We start from the raw sequence: 24,288 nt of genomic DNA, 5'->3' as shown, positions 1-24,288 counted from the left end.
CATTAATGTCTGGCTTAATGGAAGACTGCTGACTTATCTTATATCTCCATTCAGTCTGATACAATATGTTGTTTTGGTTGAAATATAAGAAAATATAGCCTCATATAGATATATAGCATTTTCAGGTAAATGTAGATCTTTTTCTTTTATCTTTACCACAATTCAACAAATGCTAGTTGTTGAAAAATTAGTTTGAGAATGGAATCTGGAATCATATCATTAGCTGTTTGTTGTGCCTGGAGTGCTCTTCCCAGTTTGTAGCATAGCATATGCATTCTCATTCTTTCAAACTATTACAATGAAATCCATTGGTCTAGCTCACACTTTGAGTAGATCTTTTACCCATGCATAGTTTTTCAAGGTCATGCATTTATTTGGAAAATACTTATTCTCCTAGCTATGCATATCTTTCAAATACTAACATTTCACGATACAATATAAAAAAATCACATTCATTTATATCCCTCCCAATTCATCAAAAAATTCACAGTGGCAGATTCAACCTTTCAAAGCTCAGATTTTATCACTGTAAATAAATGCTGTCAGTTTTCCTTGCAGTGACAGGCTCACTTCAATCCTTTTTGACAAAATGTCTGCCAAATATCCAAGAGTGAATAACTGTAGTTAGGCTGTCAGTCACTCTTTTAAGTATAATTGGTGTTCCATGAAATAAAGCAGTTTGTTCAACTCTCAACTCGAAACAATCAAACAAGTGTTTTCGCCCAAGACAACCACTGTACTGTGTATAGCACAAGTGCTTAGGTTTTCTCCCTTTTATGTTATACCACATACTAAAAAGTTATGTACTAAGGGTTAAGATGTAATAAAATTAATAGTTGAACTGCTTCACCAAAGAAATTCTTAGTGAAACTGGCTTTTTAGGTTTTTTCACTGTGAATGAATGATGGTGAAGAACACAACTACTAGTACAGTAGTTTGGTGCTGCTGCTTTGATTTTACTAAGATGTCAGCAGTTTTACCCACTATTGCTGTTGCAACCTGAGTGCAAACATCAACATAGTGAAAAAAGTGAATTGCTATTTGGAATTATTATGAATATGCTTTTCAAAATGAAATATGACCCTCCAAAAGGGTTGTGGGATACTCTGAACAATCGCAAACCACTCTTTGAGAATCACTATCTTTGGATAATATAGTGTGATACCTCATACACCATCTGTGACAAGGGACATTGGCACAACCGCTGTGGTAGTTTGGAGCCATTATGTACCCCAGAAAAGGCCATGTTCTTTTCATTCATTCCTGTGAGTGTAGAACTATTGTGAGTGGGACCTTTTGATTAGATTATTTCAATTGAGATGGGACCTAGCCCATTCAGGGTGGGTCTTAATCCTTTCGCTGGAGTCTTTCATGAGAGAATAAGAACTCAGAGAATCCCCAGAGAAGCAGAGAGATGAATTTAAGGGAAATTCATAGAGAAAAGGCCTAGAAGAGCTGAGAGAGGAAGCCACTGAAGCCAGAAGCTGAAAACAATGAAATCTGGGAGAGAAGGACCAGCAGATGCCGGCCATGTGCCTTGCTATGTGACAGAGGTTCCCAGATGCCGGCGGCCTTTCTTCAGAGAAGGTATCATACTGTTGATGCCTTAATTTGGACATTTTCATAGCCTTAGGACTGTAAGTTTGTAAGCTAATAAATCCCCATTATAAAAGCCAACCCATTTCTGGTATATTGCATTCTGGCAGCTTAGGAAACTGAAACAATCACTTTGGAAAACAGTTTGGCATAATCTGCTAACACCACAGATATTTGTACCATATGACTCAGCAGTTCTATTCTATTCAAGTGCATGTCAGCAGACATATACAAGAATATACATAGCAGCATTATTTATGTTAGCTTCAAGCTAGAAAGAATCCAAATGTCTATCTGTAACAGCAAAACAGTAAAATTGTAATAAAATCAGGCAATGGAATACTTTACAACAATGAAAATGAATGAACAGCCTATGTAACAACATAGGTAAGTCTCACATCTATAGTTTTAGTGAAGAAGTCAGACATAAAAGAATATATAATACATGATTGCACTTATATAAAGTCCTAAACAGAGAAAAGTAATATAAAGTTTTAATATTGGAGAGGAAAGGGGAGTTATTTATTGGAAAAGGACACTAACGGTCTTGTGGGATGTTGTTAGTGTTCTATTTTGTGACCCAGGTGGTAGTTACATAGGCATTCTCTTTATGATAAATCATTGAACTGTAGATTTTTCTGTACTTTTCCACGTCTTATATGTTGCAGTAGAAAAAGGTAAAGAAAATAAGATTACATTAACAAGTATTTAGTGGTATTTCTGTGAATACTTTTAGTAGAAAAATATTGTTTGTGTTTCATACATAAATTATTACCAATTTTTTTAAAATTAAAATTATTAAAAATTGCTTTTTATTCATTTGTAGCATGTTTGGAGATTGAATTTTTTGTTTCTTTATTTCAAGTGAGAATGTATTTCTATTGCTAGTATGCTGTGCCTTTAAAGGTACCCACTTAGGCAATAGTTTTGGATACCATAGTAATAAGTAAGTCTGTTCCTCAGTTTTTGTCACCTCCTAATTCTGAAAACTCTTTGCACATATAGAAGTCAAAATAAAACATTCCTGTTTCTGAGTCTCATTTTGGCAAAAAAGAAGACAGTAAAATTCAAGTTGTACCCTCTATGAAGAAAAACAACATCCTGAGCTTCCTGGTGACACATGTACTCAGAGGAATTCTTTATCTTCCTCTTGGTTATATTTGCTGAGATGGATAGAAATGAGACTATTTCTCACAAAATGAGACTATAAATATCTTAAGTCACTTGGGCAAAAATAGACTTAAGTGATGCTATGTCAAGAGGGTGACCATATAATTGTATCAGCCAGAAATAAATTGCTGAAGTTTTATTTACAATGTGCCACATGGTATGATGGGAATATGTGTTTTTCTTCCAAAAGAATTTCTGGATAATAATGTGGTGGTGATTTCTATTATTTCTAGCCTATCAATAGTAATTCCTACGATTCTTAGAATTGTGGTACATAATTTCTCTACTGTTATCTCATCTTCAACATATTTCTTTCACCCTTTGAATATCTTCAGCTCTTTGGGGGAAATAGTGGAATATAAAAGTATACTTTAGTGTATTTTGCTGAGACATTTTTAAAAAGTACTGTACTTTGAGATAATTTTTTGGTATCAGAACCTGCATTCATTTTGAAAAATATTTCTGAACATAGACCAATAAGAAAACTTGGCATCTTATTACTCTTCTCATGCTTCTTGTTGTTTTGTGTCAGTATGGGGTTTTGATGGTGCATAAAAGTCTTTAAGATAACAGAGTCCCTTAATGTCTTATTCATCACCAGTGTAAAGTGCCTTATTCTTGCATAGCAACTAAAATTGCTTATGACTTCATAATAGTTACATTTATTAAAATATGGTGATTTTTTACCAATAAGTATATGTTTTTCAAAATGAATTATGATACTGGGTCAACCAAGAGAGCATATAAGACACTCCAGGGGCTCTTCCCCCCACAGATTCTTTGAAAAACTAGCAATATCTGGCAGAGATGTCTTCCTAAGAACGCTGGAAAACATTTAAAGGTGGCAGTAAGTGGGTGTGTTGGTTTGGATGTATTACGTCCCCCAGAATGCCATTAACTTTGATGCAGTCTTGTGTGGGCAGATATATTAGTATTGATTACATTGTAATTCTTTGAGTGTTTCCATGGAGATGTGACCCACCCAACTGTAGGTGATAACTCTGATTAGATAATTTCCATGGAGGCGTGGCCCTGCCCATTCAGCGTGGACCTTGATTAGTTCACTGGAGCCCTGTAAAAGCCCAGCCAGAAGAGCAAGCTTGCTACAGCCAAGAGGGACACTTCAAAGAATGCACAGAAGCTGAAAGAATAGCTGCAGATGAGAGACAGTTTGAAGATGGCCATCAAAAGCAGACTCTTGCTCTGGAGAAGCTAAAAGAGAACCAACACCCCAAGAGCAACTAAGAGTGACATTTTTGAGGAACTGCAGCCTAGAGAGGACTGTCCTGGGAGAAAGCCATTTTGAAACCAGGACCCTGAAGCAGACGCCAGCCATTTGCCTTCCCAGCTAACAGGCTTTCCAGACAGCATTGGCCATCCTCCGGTGAAGGTACCAGATTGCTGATGTGTTACCTTGGGCACTTTATGACGTTAAACTGTAACTGTGTAACCAAATAAACCCCCTTTTATAAAAGCCAGTCCATCTCTGGTGTTTTGCATTCCAGCAGCATTAGCAAACTAGAACACTGGGCAAGTCCCAAATCAAGAAAATGTGCCTTTAAAAAATGGTAGAAGATGGGTGGTGGGGCAAGATGGTGGCACAGGGAGGTGTGGAATTTAGGGCAGCTAGTAAATAGCCAAGAACTGTCTGGAACAGCTGTTTCGGGGATTTCCATGAACAGACACATGTCTTACACTAGTCTGGAATGGTGGAAGGGCCAGGATTGCAGCACAGAACTGTAAGTAAGCCTCCCAAGCTTGGAGCTGATGCCCCTCCCCCTCTGACATTGCAAGCTGCTTTGAAGTCACTTCCCCTGGGGAAAAAGAAGCAATCTCTGCTAGGAGTAAGGGAAGGAGAGCTCAAACAAGCTCCAACTGTGGATTTAATTATCAAATTTGGAGTACTATATACAAGCTCCAGATACAGATAAACCCAGAGCAAGCACGAAAGGAACTCAGGGGTAGCCCAAGAAAAGGGGCACATAGAGCTGGGTACCAACTCCGGCACTTGACAGGCAAACCCTGGGGGACTGGGGACTGGGTCTGAAAAGCATTTTTTAAATTTTTTTTTTTTTTTTTTTTTTTTACTTTTTTAGCATAAAGAAAACAGAGGCTTTGTCAGTTGTCAACACTGCCCCAGGGAAGGGCGGAGCTAAGTTATGTCTGAGAGACAAAGTAACAGTGCAGGTGAAGGAGATAATTCCCTTAAGGGCTTATCTTCTCTAAGAAAGGGGGTGGGGCAGGGTCCAGCACAAGTGGCAACTCTCATTCAGAGCATTGAGACCCCAGGGTCTGGCTGGAAAATAGAAACAGTTTAAGCCCAACCTCTCCTTCAGTCTCTGTCTCAACCACACCCCTGGCAGGGACAGGATCTGCTGAGAATTACAGCCCTGTACCACTTTATGCCAGTGGGGCACTGTGAGCTGACAAGCACCACCTACTGGGCAGGATAGGAAAAGCACAGAATTAAGAGGTTTCACAGAGAAGACTGGTACCCTACAGGGTCTCCTCCCCAGGGAAGCTTGATACTGATTACACCCTTTTCCTGAGTCCTGGTCCTGTCTTCTATAGGAAAATCTGACTGGGGTGAGGTATCCTATCTGGAGAGACCCTCCTCAAAAAATAGAAACAAACAAACAAACAACAACAACAACAAAAACCTTCCATATAGGCAGGGCAAGAACCAGAAAAACAAGAGATGAGAAATTCGGATCCATTAAATAGAACCTACACTAGAAGTCTAAAATAAGTTGAACTGAATATCAAAGAACAGATAGAGAACAAAGCCAACCAACCAGAAAACCCTAGGTAAAAGAGAGAAAACAACCACCAGAATAAAATAATCAAGGAATCAGATGCCTAGGCACCAGCAAAAAATCACAACTCATACTAGGATGCACAAAGATATGGCCCAGTCAAGTGGAGAAACTAACACCTCAACTGAGATACAGGAGTTAAAATAACTAATTAAAGACATTCAAACAAATCTTCTAAATTAGTTCAACCAGTTGAAGGAAAATGTGGCCAAAGAGGGTATGAAAGGATATAAAGAAGACACAGGATGTCCATATAGAAAAACTCAAAAGCTTGAAAAAACAATCAGCAGAACTTACAGGAATGAAAGTCACAATAGAAGAGATGAAAAACAATGGAGACATACAGCAGCAGATTTGAAGAGGCAGAGGAAAGGATTAGTGAACTTGAAGTCAGGACATCTGAAATCCTACATGCATAGGGAAAAGAATGGAAAAATACGAGCAGGGTGTCAGGGAACTGAATGACAAGAAGAAGTGCATGAATATATGTGTCATGGGTGTCTCAGAAGGAGAAAAGAAGGGAAAAGAAGCAGAAAGAATAATGAAGGAAATAATAACTGAAAATTTCCCTACTCTTATGAAAGACGTGCCAGTTTGAATGTATTGTGTCCCCCAAACGCCATTATCTTTGATGTAATCTTGTGTGGGCAGACGTTATTAGTTTTGATTAGATTTCTTTGAGTGTTTCTTTGGAGATGTGCCCCACCCAGCTGTGGGTGATGACTCTGATTGGATAATTTCCATTCAGGGTGGGTCTAAGTTGATCAGTGGAGCCATATAAATGAGCTGACATAACAGAATGAACTCAGTGCAGCTGTGAGTGACATTTTGAAGAGGAGCTACAGCCAAGAGGGACACTTTGAAGAATGCACAGGAACTGAGAGAGGAGCTGCAGATGATGGGACAGTTTGAAGACAGCCGTTGAAAGCAGACTTTTGCTCCAGAGAAGCTGTGAGAGGAAAAACGCCCCAAGAGCAATTAAGAGTGACATTTTTGAGGAACTGCAGCCTAGAGAGGAATGTCCTGGGAGAAAGTCATTTTGAAACCAGAACTTTGGAGCAGACACCAGCCACGTGCCTTCCCAGCTAACAGAGGTTTTCCGGATGCCATTGGCCATCCTCCAGTGAAGGTACCCGATTGCTGATATGTTACCTTGGACACTTTATGGCCTTAAGACTGTAACTGTGTAACCAAATAACCCCCCCTTTTTTTTATAAAAGCCAATCCATTTCTGGTGTTTTGCATTCTGGTGGCATTAGCAAACTAGAACAGACATGAAATTACAGATCCAAGAAGTACAGTGTATCCCAAACAGAATAGATCTGCATAGACCTACTCCAAGACACTTACTAATCAGATTATCAAATGTCAAAGACAGAGAAAATTCTGAAAACAGCAAGAGAAAAGCAATCCATCACATAAAAGGGAAGCTCTATAAGACTGTGCAGCTGTCTTAGCAGAAACCATGGGGGCAATTTGAATGGATGGAGGTGGCCTGTGGGTACATTGATGAATGAGTGGAGGAGCAAACTGTGGTGTATAGATACAATGGAATATTGAGCAACTACAAGAAAGACTGAAGTCATGAGGCATGCACCTAGGTGAATGAATCTTGAGGACATTATGTTCAGTGAAATAAGCCAAAAACAAAGGGACAAATATTGCAAGGCCTCACTAATATAAACTAACTATACTGAGCAAATTCTGAGAATTGAATCTGAGAACATAGGTTATCTGGAGATAGAATGGGCGCAGAGATTTGGCAATCGATAATTAAGGAGTACAGAATGTTTAATAAAGCTTATTGTAAATGTTCCTTGATTATAAGCTCTTATAGCAATCACACCTATTCCTCAGTTTTAGCTGTTATTTCTAAATTCTAAGACACTGAGTTCTTTGTGTATGACCTGGTAGTTCCTGGAAATTTGGGTATCTGTGTGAACCTGAGACTCAGTTAGAGTTCTTCAGCTCTGAAAGTCAGCATTTATCCATACAGCAGAAGCTGAAAAAAAAAAGATCAGACTACAGTTAAAGAGATGAATGAAACTGACTTGGTTAAGACTAAGGTAAATTAGAATACAGGGTAAAGGATAATATTGACTGTATTGTAAAACTCCAACTTTTGTGTGAGACCAAAGTAAGAGGTTTATTTGGTACAAAATTTATATTTTCTGCAGCACACTATCTAACTTAATGTGTTTGGCCATTTATTTAAAAGCATAATTACATGGAACCTAGAATAGGGAATGAGATCTTGTTATACTCTACAGTCTAATGTAATACCCCAGTATATACCATAATATTTTGGGCAGAAAATAAAAAAGTATTTGCAAAGTCCCCTTGAGGGACTGGGGGAAAATGTGAACTATTAAACTTTCACATCTGGAGAATTCCTGCTGTTCTCTTAAGCAATAGAAGTTCCCAATTTAGTAAGCCAAGCCCTCGATCTAGAGGCTTTCCCTTAGGAAACTTATCTCTCCAGTGGCGAACCTGAACCTACTTGTAACCATGCCTAAGAATCACCCCCAGAGAACCTCTTTTGTTGCTCAGATGTGGTCTGTATCTCTAAGCCAACTCTGCAAATTAACTCACTACTCCCTCACCCCGACATGGGACTTGACTCCCATGAGTGTAAGTCTTTGTAGCAATGTGGGGCATGACTCCCAGGGATGAGCCTCACCCTGGCATCATGGGACTGAGAATGCCTTCTTGACCAAAAGGGAGAAAACAAATGAAACAAAATAAAGTGTCAATGGCTAAGAGATTTCAAATTGAGTGGAAAGGTCATTCTTGAGGTTATTCATATGCATTATATAGATAGTCCTTTAAAATTTTTTAGTGTATTAGAATAGCTAGAAGGAAATACCTGAAATGCAATAGCCTTGATTCTTGATGATGATTGTATAAACTATATAGCTTTTATCATGTGACATTATGATTGTGAAAACCTTGTGATTGACTCCCTGGATCCAGTGTATGGGCAGATGAGTAAAAAAGTAACCACAAAAACTTATATAAATAATGGGAGATAAGAGTTACGGGATGTTTTGAGTCTTCTTTTTTATTTTTATTTAATTTTTTTCTTTCTTGAGTAATGAAAATGTTCTAAAATTGGTTGTGGTGGTGAATTCACAACTATATGATGATACTGTGAGCTATTGATTGTATACTTTGGATAGATTATATGGTATATAAACATTCTCAATAAAATTGCGTGAAAAAAACGGTAGGAGAAGCTCCTGGCTCCCTTGCTGGCCCCTCCCCCATCCCCAGTGAAGTATGGAGCCAGCCTGCCACTCCCATTGTGGGCCTCCAGCCCTGTTTTGTAGGGAGCAGGGTAACTCCTAGACGCATACTGCAATTCTTGTATGTTCCAGTCTGTTGAGTGACATCCTGAGATACTGAACGAGAAAACTGGTCTCTCACTTGCCCTCCCAGAACTTGCCCTGCAGGCAGAAGCAGCCTGTAGACAGCTAAAGCAGTGTTAGAAACAAAGTCAAAGTGACCTGGAGCAAAAGATTATTTGCTTTAAATCATACAATAGAGCACCCAGAGGGGAAATTAAAGTCCATTTCATAGGGGGTAGAGGGAGGTGTTCTTGTTTGTTAATGCTGCCGGAATGCAGAACGCCAGAAATGGATTGGCTTTTATAAAGGGGGGTTTATTTAGTTACACAGTTACAGTCTTAAGGCCATAAAGTGTCCAAAGTAATGCATCAACAATTGTTTACCTTCACTGGAGGATGGCCAGTGGCATCTGAAAAACCTCTGTTAGCTGGGAAGGCACGTGGCTGGCGTCTGTTCCAAAGTCCTGGTTTCAAAATGGCTTTCTCCTAGGATGTTTCTCTCTAGGCCTCAGCTTCTCTCCAAAATTTTGCTCTCAGTTGCTCTTGGGGCGTTTGTACTCTCTTAGCTTTTCCGGAGCAAGAGTCTGCTTTCAATGGCCATCTTCAAATTGTCTCTCATCTGCAGCTCCTCTCTCAGCTCCTGGGCATTCTTCAGAGTGTCCCTCTTGGCTGTAGTAAGCTTGCCCCTTCTGTCTGAGCTTATATAGTGCTCCAGTAATTTAATTCAGACCCACCCTGAATCTGTGGGGCAACACCTCCATGGAAATTATCCAACCAAAGGTCTTGTCCACAGTTGATTGAATCACATCTCCATGGAACCCGCCAGAGGATTCCAAAATCTAATCAACACTATTATGTGTGCCCACACAAGATTGCATCAAAGATAATGGCGTTTTGGGGGACATAACACATCAAACTGCCACAGGGGGCATTCAAATTCCTGTAAACAGGGGACTTTCTAAAACTACCAACAAGCACAATCCCAGGTAAGATTCAGGTTCAGGAAAGAGGGAAAGGATCCTGCACTTCATATGTGCCTCAGGCTTATCTTTTTTTTTTTTTAAAGCAATTTTGTTGCGATACATTCATACACCATCCAAAGTATAGTTATTGGCTTTTAGTATAATCATAGAGTTGTGCATTCATCACCATAATCAATTTTAGAACATTTACATTACTCCAAAAAGAAAACCCCATACATTAGCAGTCAGGTCGCAATCTCTCTGTTCTTCCCCAGCCCTACATAGCCACTAATCTAATTCTGTCTCTATAGATTTATTTATTTATATTTTTAACTTATTTACATTTGCATTTTATACAATTGAAATCATACCATATATCTGTCTGGTTTCTTTCACTTAGTATAATATTTATTTTTTTTATGATTTTTTTTTTTAACTCAAGAAGTTTTAAGTTTACTTAAAAGTCATGTAAATAATACGATGTTCCTATATACCCCCCTATTGTTGACGCTTTGCATTGTTATGGTACCTTTGTTACAATAAATGAAAGAATATTAAAATATTACTGTTAACTGTAGTCCATAGTTTGTGTTAGATGGATTTTTTTCAATATAACATCCTACTATTAAGACCTTGCAGTTGTCCTGTACATTTGTTATAATTCATGAAAGAAAATTCTTTTATTTGTATTATTAACATTAGTTGTCATGCACAACAGGGTTCACTCTGCTCTACAGTTCCAAGTTTCATCCTCCAGCTTTCCTTTTAATAACATAAATGACCCAAAACTTTCCCTTTCAACTACATTCACCAACATAATTCATCATTGTTAACTATAATTACAATACTGTGCTACCATCACCTCTATCCATTTCCACACATTTTCAGTCAACCTAAATAGAAATACTGTGCACATTAAGTATTAGCTCCCCTTTCTCTACCCCTATTCTGTCACTGGTTTAGCTGTATTCTAGATTCTAACTTTATGAATTTCCTCATTATAATTAATTCGTATCAGTGAGATCATAATATTGTCCTTTTGTGTTTGGCTAATTTCACTTTCCATAATGTCCTCAACATTCATCCATGTTGTTGCATGCATCAGGGCTTCTTACTTGAAAAATATTCCATCGTATGTATATACCATGTTGTGTTTGTCCATTCATCAGTTGATGGAAACCTAGGTACTTACCCAGAAGACCTGAAAGCAGGGACTCAAACAGAAATATGCACACCAGTGTTCATAGTAGCATTATTCACAATTGCCAAAAGATGGAAGCAACACAAGGATTGCAGATTATATGGCAATTCCATACTTACTTTCCTGAAGCACTGCCTGACTGTCTTGCACAGCAGCTGCATGATTTGACATTCCTACTAGCAGTGATAAATGTTCCTCTTTCTCCATGTCTTGTCCAGCACTTCTGATTTTATGTTTTTTTTTTTAATAGTAGCCATTCTATCAGGTATGAAATGATACCTCATTGTGGTTTTGATTTGCATTTCCCTAATAGCTAGTGATGTTGAGCATCTTTTCATGTACTTTTTAACCATTTGTATTTCCTATTCAGAAGAATGCCTATTGATGTCTTTTGCCCATTTTTAAAATTGGGTTGTCTTTTAACTGTTGTAGGATTTCTTTATTCTGGATAATAAACCCTTTTTGGATGTGTGGTTTCCAAATATTTCCTGCCATTGATTAGGCTGCCTTTTCACCTTTTTTGACAAAATCCTTTGAAGCACAAAAGTCTTCTATTTTGAGGAGGTCTGTTTTTCTTTCATTGCTTCTGCTGCATTGAGTATAAAGTCTTAGAAATGACTGCTTAATCATAAGATCTTGAAGATGCTTCCTTCTAGGAGTTTTATGGTCTCTGGCCAATAAGTGAAACTAGAGGGCTGTGTACTGGCTCCAAAAGGGGGCTTTCTGTCCATTTTTCTCTCTCTTAACCTGAGGGGCTTAGAAGAGAGAGCCACAACCATTTTCAGTTTGCAGTGCTGTGACCCAGACAGGGGTGGAGATAACAGAGTCAGAGATGATAACTCCCTAGGGGGTGTATCTTCCCTAAGAGTAAGGAGGTGGGGTCCAGCTTTCCCTTCAGTACCAGACCCCAGAGCCTGAGGGAAAACAGCCAAAACAGAAACTGAGGAGGTCACACCTCCTTACACTAGTTGGGACCAACAGGCTGACATGTGCCACCTACTGGGCAGGTTAGGAAAAGCACAGCTACTGGAAACCTCACAGGAAAGTCTGTCATTCCTCTAAGATACACCCTGTATGTAACGCCATTCTGAGACCTGAACCCATTCTGGTCTGGGAAAATCTGACTGGGGTAACCAAGGAAACCAGATACCTAGATAACAGAAACTACAATCTGCACTGGGAAAAACGAAGATATGGCCAAGTCAAAGGAAAAACTTACACTTCAATCAAGATAGACTTGAGATATTGTTTTACTTTAATGAAACAATCTATTAAAGATTTTCAAAGAAATATGCTAAATCAAATCAGAAACCAAATCAGCAAGTTCATAGAAGATACAACAAAAGAGATGAAGGATATAAAGAAAACACTGAGTGAATATAAGTTAGAAATTGAAAGCTTGAGAAGACAACTGGCAGAATCTATGGAAATGAAAGGCACAACACAGATGAAAAACACAATGGAGACATACAACAGCAGATATCGAGAAGCAGAAGAAAATACTCAGGAACTGGAGAACAAGACACCTGAAATCCTACACATAAAAGAACAGATAGAGAAAAATATGGAAAAATATGAGCAGCATCTCAGATAATTGAATGACAATATGGAGCACATGAATGTACATGTCATGGATGTCCCAGAAGGAGAAGAGAAAGGAAAAGGGTCAGAAGCAATAATAGAGGAAAGAATCAATGAAAATTTCCCATCTCTTATGAAAGACATAAAATTACAGATCCAAGAGGAGCAGCGTACCCCAAACAGAATAGATCTGAATAGACCTACGCCAAGACACTTAATAATCAGATTATCAAATGTCAAAGACAAAGAGAGAATCCTAAAAGCAGCCAAGAGAAAAATGATCCATCACATACAAAGGAAGCTTGGTAAGACTATGTGCGGATTTCTCAGTAAAAACTATGGAGGCAAGAAGGAAGTAGTGTGATATATTTAAGATACTGAAAGAGAAGAACTGCCAACCAAGAATCCTGTATCTGGCAAAACTGTCCTTCAGTATTCTCTGATAAACAGACAATGAGAGAGTTTGTGAACAAGATACTTGCATTATAGGAAATACTGAAGGGAGCACTATAGACAAATAGGAGAAGACAGGATTGAGAGGTTTGGGACACAGTTTTGGGTGATGGTAGCACAGCAATGGAAGTACATTGAACAAAGATGACTGTGAGTATGATTGAAAGAGGAAGGTTAGGAGAATGTGGAACACCAGAAGGAAAGAGGAAAGCTAAAGACTGGGACTGTATAACTCAGTGAAACCTAGAGTGCTCAACAATTGTGATAAAATGTACAAATGTGTTTTTTCATGAGGGAGAACAAATGAATGTCAGCCTTGCAAGGTGTTAAAAATAGGGCAGTATTGGGGGAAAAATACAGTCAATGCAAACTAGAGACTATAGTTAACAGAAACTTTGTATTGTGCTTCCTTTAATGTAGCAAAGGCAATATACCAAAGCTAAATGCCTATAAAAGGGGGACATAAGGGAGGGGTGTGGGACTCTTGGCATTGGTGATGTTGTCTGACTCTTTTATTCTACTTTAGTTTAATTCTATCTTTCCTTTCATTGCTTTTTAGCTGTCATGGTGTTTTTTCTTTTTCTTTTGTCTTTCTACCTTCTTTGACTCTTCCTCCTTCTTTGTAGAAGAAATGGAGATGTCCTTATATAGATAGTGGTGATGGTGGTGAATACATAAATATGTACCTATACAGGGAAACATTGATTGTTTACTTAGGATGGAAGGGATTGTGGCTGAACAAAACCATCTTTAAAAAAAAAAAAAAAAAAAAAAAAAAAAAAAAAAAAAAACAGGTTGATGACAAAACCTTGAGGGCACTACATTGAATGAAATAAGTCAGACACATGGTCTCACTGATATTAACAATTATAATATATAAACACATAGACATGAAATATAAGTTAACAGGGTATAGAACGAGGCTAAAGAATGGGGAGCAGTTGCTTAGTAGGAGCAGAATGTTCAATTAGGTTGAACCTAGGTGTTTGGAAGTGGACAGAGGTGATGGTAGCATATTATTGTGGGAATAACTAACAGTGCTGAATGGTGTGTGAATGTGGTGGAAAGGAGAAGCATAGAGTCACATATGTCAGCAGAAGGAAATTTGGAGGTTAAAAGATGGTGTGATGATTAGGTTTATGTGTTAACTTGGCCAGGTAATGGTACCCAGGTATCTGGTCAAGCAAGCACTGGCCTAACTGTACTGTGACTGGTTAATAAACCAGAAGGCGGGTTTATTAAATCATCAGTCAGTTGGCTGCAGCTGTGACTGATTACGTCAACAAAGGGTGTGTCTTCCACAATGAGAGAATTCAATGAGCTAGATTTAATCCAATCAGTGGAAGACTTTTAAGCGAGACAGATGGAGGACCTTCACCACTTCTTTGGCTGACCAGCAAAGCATTTCCTGAGGAGTTTGTCAAAGTTGCCAGTTCGTTGCCTGAGGAGTTCATTGAACCCATTCATCGGAGTTGCCAGTTTGCTGCCTGAGGAGTTCATTGAACATCTTCATTGGAGTTGTCAGTCTGCTGTCTACCCTACAAAATTTGGACTTGTGCTTACCCAAAGTTGCGTGAAAAACTTTTATAAATCTTATATTTATAGATATCACTTGTTGATTCTGTTTCCCTAGAGAACCTTAACTAATACAGATGGGAATGTATAAAACAGTGAATCTTGTGGTGGACGATGTCTGTGATTAATTGTACAAATATTAGAAATCTCTTTCATGAACTAGAACAAATGTATGACACTATAACTAGAAGCTAACAATAGAGGGGTATATGGGAAAAATATATACCTATTGCAAACTGTGTACTACGGTTAATAGTATTTTAACATTCTTTCATCAACAGTAACAAATATACCAATACTATGAGTCAGTAATGGGGGGTTGGTTAGGAGTAGGGAAGGAATTGAGTTTTCTTTTTTGTCTTTTATTTCTTTTTTGGGGTAATGAAAATGTTCTAAAAATTGGAAAAAAAATTGTGGCGATGCATGCGCAGCTGTATGATGGTACATGGGAAATTGATTGTGCCCTTTGGATCTTTGGATAATTGTATGGTATGTGAACAATCTCAATAAAATTAAATTTAAAAAAATGGGTAGAGTGCAGTACTAAGGTTCAGTAAAGTAGGGGAGGGTGTGGGGTGTTTGGGGTTTTCTTTTTTCTTTTCATTTCTTTTTCTGGAGTAATGCAAATGTTCTAAAACTGATCGTGGTCATGAATTTCATGCACAAACTGTGATAACACTGTTAATCATTAATTGCATATTTTGGATGTATTGTATAGTGTGTGATTATATCTCAATAAAATTACATTAAAAAAATCAATTGACCATAAATGTGCAGGTCTGTTTCTATACTCTCAATCGGTTCCATAGATCAATATGTCTATTTTTATGCCAGTACCATGCTGTTTTGATCACTGTGGCTTTGTAATATGCTTTGAATATTCTTGTAATAATACTTTTTGAAACATGTATTTTATAATTCTCCATTTGTATACTCTTCTAGTGTAATGCTGCCGGAATGCAAACTACCAGAAATGGATTGGCTTTTATAAAAGGGTTTTTATTTGGTTACAGAGGTACAGTCTTAAGGCCATAAAGTGTCCATCAACAAAGGGTACCTTCACTGGAGAATGGCCAATGGTGTCTGGAAAATCTCTGTTATCTGGGAAGGCACATGGCTGGTGTCTGCTCAAAGTTCTGGTTTCAAAATGGCTTTCTCCCAGGACATTCCTCTCTAGGCTACAGTTCCTCAAAAATGTCACTCTTATTTGCTCTTGGGGTGTTTGTCCTCTCTTAGCTTTTCAGGAGCAAGAGTCTGCTTTCAATGGCCATCTTCCAACTGCCTCTCATCTGCAGCTACTCTCTCATCTTCTGTGTATTCTTCAAATGCACAGGAGTGGCAACCTCACTCCTTCTGTCTGAGCTTATACGGTGCTCTGGTGAACTAATTCAGACCCACCCTGAATGGGTGGGGTCACACCTCCTTGGAAACTATCCATTCAGAGTCATCACCTACAGTTGGGTGGGGGCGCATCTCCATGGAAACCCTCAAAGAATTACAGTCTAATCCACACTAATATATCTGCCCACATAAGGTTACATCAAAGATAATGGCGTTTTGGGCGACATAATACATTCAAACCGGCACATATACTGAAATAAAATTCATAGGTAATATAACTTAATATACCCAGAATCTTTTTAGATTAAAGACAGTGTCAGTACACCTTGGTTTTGAAAAAATCATTATAATGCCTTAATTGTAATATAGAGGAGAAATAAAATGAACTAATTTATAATAAAATAGTATGAAATTCATTATGTAAATGCTCACATATGACCACATTGAAGCATCATGAAGTAGTTATATGTATGCACCTGTTTAAATAAGTTGGATATAGGAGAAGTAAGGTTTGAATGCATTTTGTACCAATGCTGGAAAAGAACAAGGTTACGAGTGGGCACTAGATAGAAAAGAAATAAAAACCAGACTTTTTTGTATGTACAAGGAATGAGAGAAGTAACGTTAACTAAAATAAGAATAAAACATCAGTACTTATTATAGACTGAAGAATTGGAAGAAAGGAGAAATTAACATATTCTTCCAAATTTGCTGGGCTTTATTGGAAGTATAGTGCCAGAATAATTCTTCATTAATTAATGAGTATCACAGAGCTTATCTTTTATTTTGAAGTCCTGTCACATGTAAGGGCAAATATTTGGTCTTGGATAATAAAAAGTCCTTGGAAACAGTATCATTTAGTGGGATTAAATGGGGCTAATAGGATTCAAGGATGGATTTTAAAAAGAAGGAATAATAGGACCTCTAGGGACAGTATCAAAGTAAGTTTGAAAAATAATAGTCAATTACAAAATAAATGAATAATTTGAAGAATTCCAATTAGTAATTTTCACAACAGATTTCTCATTCAAATATATACAAACAAATACATAGGATGCAATAGTTATAAAGCAACTAATGAAATTAAATAAGGTACCTTTTTTTAATAAGTTTTCATAATTCAATAATACTTGCTTCCTAAGTCTATTAAAAGTAGTGCTGTTTTGGATGTATTATGTCCCCCAAAATGCCATTATCTTTAATGCAATCTGGAGATGTGACTGAATCAACTATGGGCGAAACCTTTGATTGGATAATTTCCATGGAGGTATTACCCCACCCATTTAGGCTGGGTCTTAATTAAATCACTGGAGTCCTGTAAAAGTGTTCACAGGCAGAAGCTGCTGCAACAGCCAAGAGAGACATTTTGAAGATGGCCATTGAAAGTAGACTTTTACTACTCCAGAGTTTACCTGGGAGAAACTAAGGGAATACCCCCAGATGCCTAGAGAGAAATGTCCTGGGAGAAAACCATTTTGAAACCAAAACCCCAGAGCAGATGCCATCCACCTGCCTGTGCCTTCCCAACTGACAGAGGTTTTCCGGACGCCATTGGGATTCCTTTGGTGAAGGTACCCTATTATTGATGCCTTACCTTGGACACTTTATGGCCTTAAGACTGTAACTTTTTAACCAAATAAACCCCCTTTATAAAAGCCAATCCATTTCTGGTAGTTTGCAAATGGCAGCATTAGCAAACCGGAACAGCTTTTGGTTCCAGAGAAGTGGGGTGCTGGTGCTGCTGAGTTTGCAAATACCAAACGTTTTAGAACAGCTTTTTAAATGGATAAGGGGAAGATTCTGGAAGAATTGTGAAGAGCTTGATAGAAAAGGCCTAGACTGCTTTGAAAAGACTGTTGGTAGACATAAGCACTCTAAAGATACTTCTGATGAGAGGGAACTAAGATGGCGGCTAGCTGAGACAGGGCGAAAAAAAAACCTCCGTGAAAAACACTAGCTAAAAACCAGAAAGTGACCTAGAAGACCGGTTACAGCGATGCACCAACTGGATGAGGGCTCCTAGCTCCAGGGGGGCCGTATACTTGGTGAAACCGGGAGTCGGCATTCTGAAACGAGTGAGTAAGCTGGCTGGAAGACGCGCAGCCATGCGGAGGGCTGGGGAAGCCAGGGTTCAGCGTATGGAGACCAGCTGGCTGTTTAAAAAAAAAAAAAAAAAAAAAAGGAGCGGCTCCAGTAGCAATTGTGGGAACCACGCAGTAAAACACAGCAAGAGGGGGCTGGGCTGGCCTCTTGCTGTCTGGCCAGGAAGATAGCCCGCAGCAGATACCCTTGGGTTCGGGGGAACGGAGGGGAGAGCCGGAAGCAGAAAGAAACCCCGCGGCTAGCAGCTAGCCCCTGGAGGGCTGGATAAACTCCTGCCCGGGGCCGTGCCCACGGCCCAAAGCCCCGCCAGTTGTCCCAGAGACATAAGTGAACTCCAAATAGAATAAATCCAAATAAACCCACTCCAAGACATATTCTGATCAGACTGTCAAATACTGAAGAGCAGGAGCAAGTTCTGAAAGCAGCAGGAGAAAAGCAATTCACCACATAGAAAGGAAACAACATAAGATTAAGTAGTGACTACTCAGCAGCAACCATGGAGGCGAGAAGACAGTGGCATGACATATTTAAAACTCTGAGAGAGAAAAATTTCCAACCAAGAATACTTTATCCAGCAAAACTCTCCTTCAAATTTGAGGGAGAGCTTAAATTTTTCACAGACAAACAAATGCTGAGAGACTTTGCCGATGAAAGACCTGCCCTACTTCAGATTCTGAGGGGAGCCCTGCTGGAGGAGAAACAGGGAAAGGAGAAAGAGATATAGAGGATTTTAACAGACATATATAGTACCTTACATCCCAAATCACCAGGACACTCACTTTTCTCTAGTGATCACAGATCTTTCTCGAGAAGGGACCATAAGCTGGGACATAAAACAAGCCTCAAGAAATTAAAAAAAAAAAACATTGAAATATACTAAAAGCACATTCTCCAACCACAATGGAATACAAATAGAAGTCAATAATTTTTGAACTGTAATTCCACTAGTTACTTCCTGCATGATATAAAATACACAAACTCTAAGGACAAATCAGTGGTTTTGAACTCAATGTAAAATATGTAATTTTAGACAACTATATAAAGGTGGGGGAATGAAGGAGCATAGGAACATAGTTTAGGTGTCCTATTGAAGTGAAGGTGGTATCAAAGAAAAACAAGATTGATATGAATTCAAGAGGTTAATTTTAAGCCCCACAGTAAACACAAATAAATTATCAGAGAATATAACCATAGAGATGAAAAGTAGAGTTTGGGTTAAGAGAAATGTGGGAAGGGGTAATGGGGAGTTAAGAAATGAGTGTAGGGTTGCTGTTTGAGGTGAAGAGAAATTTCTAGTAATGGATGGTGGGAAAGAGCATTACAACATTCTAAACGTGATTAATCCCACTAATGAAAGGCTAGGGAGGGAGTGGAATGGGAAGATTTAGGCTGTATATATGTTTCCACAACTGAAAAAAAAAAAAAAAGTCAGTCTAACTAGATGACAATTGAATACTAGGGATGAACTTGGATGGGATTGGAGGATAGAGGACAGGTGGCTCAAAGGGACACAGTTGAGACATAAGGAAAAGGAAATATAGAATGCAAGCTTTTTATCATTGTTGAATCTCTTGTACTTCTTAGCTGCGCTTAATGGGATTGCATGAAAGAATGTTCTTGTTCATGGGAAGTGTATACGTGAATTATAGTGAATGCTCAAGGATGTGTGCAGCTATCTCTCATATGTTCAGACGACAGAGCAATAGATGATGGATGATAGGGAGGGAGGGAGGGAAAGAAATAGCAATGTGACAGCAAGTTAAAGTTGGTGGATTGAGCTACCGGGGGAGGGGGTTCAGGGTATGATGGAATTCTGTGTATGGGGCTAGTATTGTTTTTGCATCTGTTCATATAACTTTGAATTTATTTCAAAATAAAAAAAAAAATACTGTAAATGAAAAAAAAAAAAAAAGATACTTCTGATGAGACCTTGAACAGAAATGATGAATGTGTCATTGCCAACTGGAAGAAAGGTGATTCTTGTTTTAAAGTGGCAGAGAATTTGGCAAAACTGTGTCCTTGTGTCGATTGGAAGGCAGAATTTGAAAGCGACAAGCTGGGATACTTAGCTGAGGAGATCTCCAGACTACAAGTGGAGGATGTAGCCTGGCTTCTCCTTACAGCTTATAGTAAAATGTGAGAGGACAGAGATAAGCTGAGAAATGTACCTTTGGGTTCAAAGAAACCAGAAATGGATAGTTTGGAAAATTCTGGGCTTCCAAAAAGTGAGACCCCAGAAGCTACAGCCCCACGTGAGGATTTAACTAAACATGGAACCGACTGCCATTTCAGTACAAGCGAGAATTGGAGATGGAGTTATTCAGAAAGGATTTGTGGAAAATCCTATTGTCTGATGGTTTTGACACCCATAAACTGCATGCCAAGCCTACAGAATTTTTGTGAGATCTGTATAGATTGAGCCACTGCCAGTCTGGACTGGAGGGGACACAGAAGTAACAAACTGAAGGAAATATTTCTTCAAAGACATAGCCATGGAGGTTGAGGTCTGGAGTGAAGAGGTCTTGGGCAAGGAGAGTGTAGCGGCCCACACACGTGGAACGGGTGAGTTTGCCCTATAGGCAAAGCTCAGGCCTTCTGCCTTGATGCTCAGGAAAAGTGCTGCCACTCCACATCTCAGAGAGGGTGGAGCACATTCCCTGGGGATTGGGGAGAGCCTGGCTGTCACCCTATTGTTCGGAGAGGGGGGAGCCTTTGCTCTGGAGAGGCAGAGTCCAGGTGGCACCCCATATTTGAGGAGGGTGGGGCCAAGAAAAAGGTGGTCTCCCCAACGTATGGATATGTTGGAGCACTCACCCCAGCGTTTGGAGAGAAAAGGGCTGCCGCGAATACCCTAGGAAAGCATTGGGCTCCGCTTTCTCAAGCCCCCAAGGATACATCATTCTATAAATGATTCTCAGACTTTGAAATCTAATGGAGCTTGCCCTGCCAGTTTTAGGAATTGTTTTGGTCCCTTAAACCCTGTTTTCCTTACTATTTCTCCTTATGGCAATGGGAATGTTTATCCTATGACTGTGCCTCCTTTGTATATTGGCAGCAGATGACTTGTTCTGAGTTTCACAGGTCTACAGCTAGAGGGGAAGTTTGCCTTAGGACAGACCACGCCTGTAATTGATTTTGATGGGATCTTGTACTTACCTATTGTTACTGAAATGATTTAAGTTTTTGTGATATTGTGAAGGGATGAATGTATTTTGTATATGAGAAGATCATGTCATTTTAGGGTCCAAGAGGTGGATTGTGCCAGTTTGGATGTATTAAGTACTCCAAAACACCATGTTCTTTGATGCAGTCCTGTGGGGGCAGATGTATTAGTGTTGATTAGGTTGGAATCCTTTGATTGAGTGTTTCCATGGAGGTGTGACTCAATCAGCTGAAGTTGCGATCTTTGATTGGATAATTTCCATGGAGGTGTTACCCCACCCATTCAGGGTGGGTCTTAATTGAATCACTGGAGTCCTGTAAAAGTGTTTGCAGACAGAAGGAGGTGCTGCACCCAACAGAGACACTTTGAAGAAGGCACAGGAGCTGAGAGTGGAACTGGAGCACAACCTAGGATCAGCAGATGCCAGCCACGTGCCTTCCCAGCTAACAGAGGTTTTCCGGTTGCCATTGGCCCTCCTTAGTTGAATGTATACTTGTGTTGATGCCTTCATTTGGACATTTTCTTGGCCTTCATACTGTAACATTGTAGCCAAATAAACATCCTTTATAAAGCCAATCCATTTCTGTTGTTTTGCAAAATGGCAGCATTAGAGAACCAGTACAGTAGTCTTAAAATTCCTCTATTGCATATTGAAAATTGTTTTTATTGCATTCACAGTAACTACCCCACTAACCACTACACTAAAACATTTTCAAATAAATGCACAGCTTGAAATTTGAGTAATTTATCTTCCTTTTTAAAAAATGGGTATCATAGTCACAACTTGATCAAGAGCCTTTCTTCACTGTACTGATTTAATTGTATTTGGTCTCAAAATTGTTTTTTAACTTAACTCTTCTCATAAATGTTTACTGGCATGTTTTCTACCTGTTTCAAATGGAGTAATTATCCTATCTATATTGTAAGTTCATAAAAGTCTTTAAATGTAATTGCTCATCATTTATTTTAAAGATAGGCCCCTTGTCTTCTTACTTCAGTGTTTTGTTGAAAATTAAATAATATGTTTAAAATTACTTTATAAAAATCTGTATTCTAAAGCATTATTATTAATATTCTAATAATAATATGACAACACATGGTCTAGTGGTTATTCCCTTTAGAAAACTGTCTCAAAAATCAAAATTTTAAGAGATTATATAATTTTTCACATTACAGTTTTTTAATTCATAACCTCTTGCTTCAGTTTGCCCATCAATGAAAATCACATTTTAGGTAAGAGTGTATTTTGTGACAAAAATACTTCGTCCTTTGGTTATTTTTTGTCTTGAAAATATGGAGCAGACTTCCCTGATTAAGCAGTTTCTTTTCTAGGTGTCTGCTGAGAACTACCTATATTATCATGAGCATGACCTGTTCTTACAAAGGTTTAATTGCATTATGATTTTTACTTGTGGCAAATCATGTAAATGTGAAAAGCAAACCAAAACTCATAATAGCTTTATGTGACTTTTGCTCTTTATTTGCAGCCTTCAAGCACAATAAAGGTACCTGAGGAGAATTTCTTCAATGTTCCTGCTTTCTTAACTGTCTCAGGACAACTTCATCTAGAAGTGATGTCAGGGTACCAAATTTTTTTTCCCTTTTGCTTACTGGACTATTGATTGTGGTTTGGGTGAGAGTGAAATGGTGCTTCCCATCCCAATGCCCAAACCTAAAAATTGAAGTTAGTCTTTATAATTCATCCACTTGAGTCCAAAAGTACATTTAGATTGACAGTTTGAAAATACCAAAGTTCTTACTATGAAATCACATTAGTCTAGACTTTTGTTTTTAGTGAAAACTATAACTGAAGATGATAGATGGTGATTTTTTTTTTCCTTTTTACTGATCTTTAGGGCTTAAATTCAAACATGTAATTAAAGTTTAAACATAATTAGTCAGGTTTACCAAAATAAAGTTACTAAACCAGGTATTAGTCCATTTCATTAAAAAATGGGAGGTACCTAGAATAGGAGGAAGAAATTTTTTAAAGTAGTTTAGTAAAAAGAACATTAATTTTAGCCGCTGTCAGACCCCTGGCAAATCATTGTCATCTTTTAGGCTCAACTTTTTCTTTTCGTTAAAAGAGGGGATTGTCTGGACAAGCTGATTTTTAAGGTTTTGTCTAACTCTAATGTTCTCAGATTCTGTAAGTAATTTCTTAATGCTGACTCAACAATATTGAATTTTTAAAAATAAAACAGTTTTAGTTTCCTAGCTGCTAAAATGTATACCATACAATGGGGTGGCTTAAACAACAGGAATTTACTGACTCTCAGTTTTGAGACTAGGAGAAGTCTCAAATCAGTGTGTCAGCAAGGCAATGCTTTGTCCCCAAAGACTGTGACATTTTGGAGCTGGCTGCTGGCGATTCCTGGTCCTTGAGTTTTCCATCTCATGGCAACACACATGGCAGCATCTTTTCCTTTCTCTTCCAAGTTCCATTGACTTCCAGCTTCTGGGTGCTCCCTTTGTCTTTCTCTCTCTGAATTTTATTCTTCATATAAAGTACTCCATTAATCTGGATTAAAACCCCAACTGATTCACTTGGATCACACATTAATTGAATTAATATCTTGAATGTATCTTATTTATAGTGGTTCTATACCCACCAAAATATGGACTCAATACCAAGAACATGTCCAAACTGGGATACACAATTCATTCCACCATGATATCTTTATTTTCTCATATTGTGACTGGGAACTTAAAAAAATTTCTTTAGGAAATGGCTTGAATGAGGAGAGAGTTATTTTTATGTGTTTCCCATTGTTGTAAGTATACACAGATGGAAAAACTCACAAGATGTGTAATAGAATAATTTGTATGTTTATTTATGTACATACTTTCCTGGTAGGATGGAAGAACAATGGTGGTACATAGATGGTCTTGAAAATAACATAATTGCTTAGATTCTTTTCTTTGAGACAGAAAGATGTGATTCGATAATTCCAATTACCAAATACTTGGCAGTATTATCA

At 38.4% G+C, this 24,288-nt stretch overlaps 1 protein-coding gene across 3 annotated transcripts in view; it reads left to right on the top strand.

Moving 5' to 3' along the window:
* The window catches only part of NARS2 (asparaginyl-tRNA synthetase 2, mitochondrial), a 218,106-nt gene that overhangs the window by 82,247 nt on the left and 111,571 nt on the right, over positions 1-24,288 (top strand). For all 3 annotated transcript variants that reach the window (XM_037840846.1, XM_037840844.1, XM_037840845.1), the window contains one exon: positions 22,795-22,889. In XM_037840846.1, the coding sequence (XP_037696774.1) occupies positions 22,795-22,889 (95 nt within the window). The remainder of the gene's footprint in view (positions 1-22,794; positions 22,890-24,288) is intronic.

This window comes from Choloepus didactylus, chromosome 6 (genome assembly GCF_015220235.1).
Source record: "Choloepus didactylus isolate mChoDid1 chromosome 6, mChoDid1.pri, whole genome shotgun sequence".
Classification (NCBI taxonomy): Eukaryota; Metazoa; Chordata; class Mammalia; order Pilosa; family Megalonychidae; genus Choloepus; species Choloepus didactylus.
This window is presented reverse-complemented; position numbering and strand designations above follow the sequence as displayed.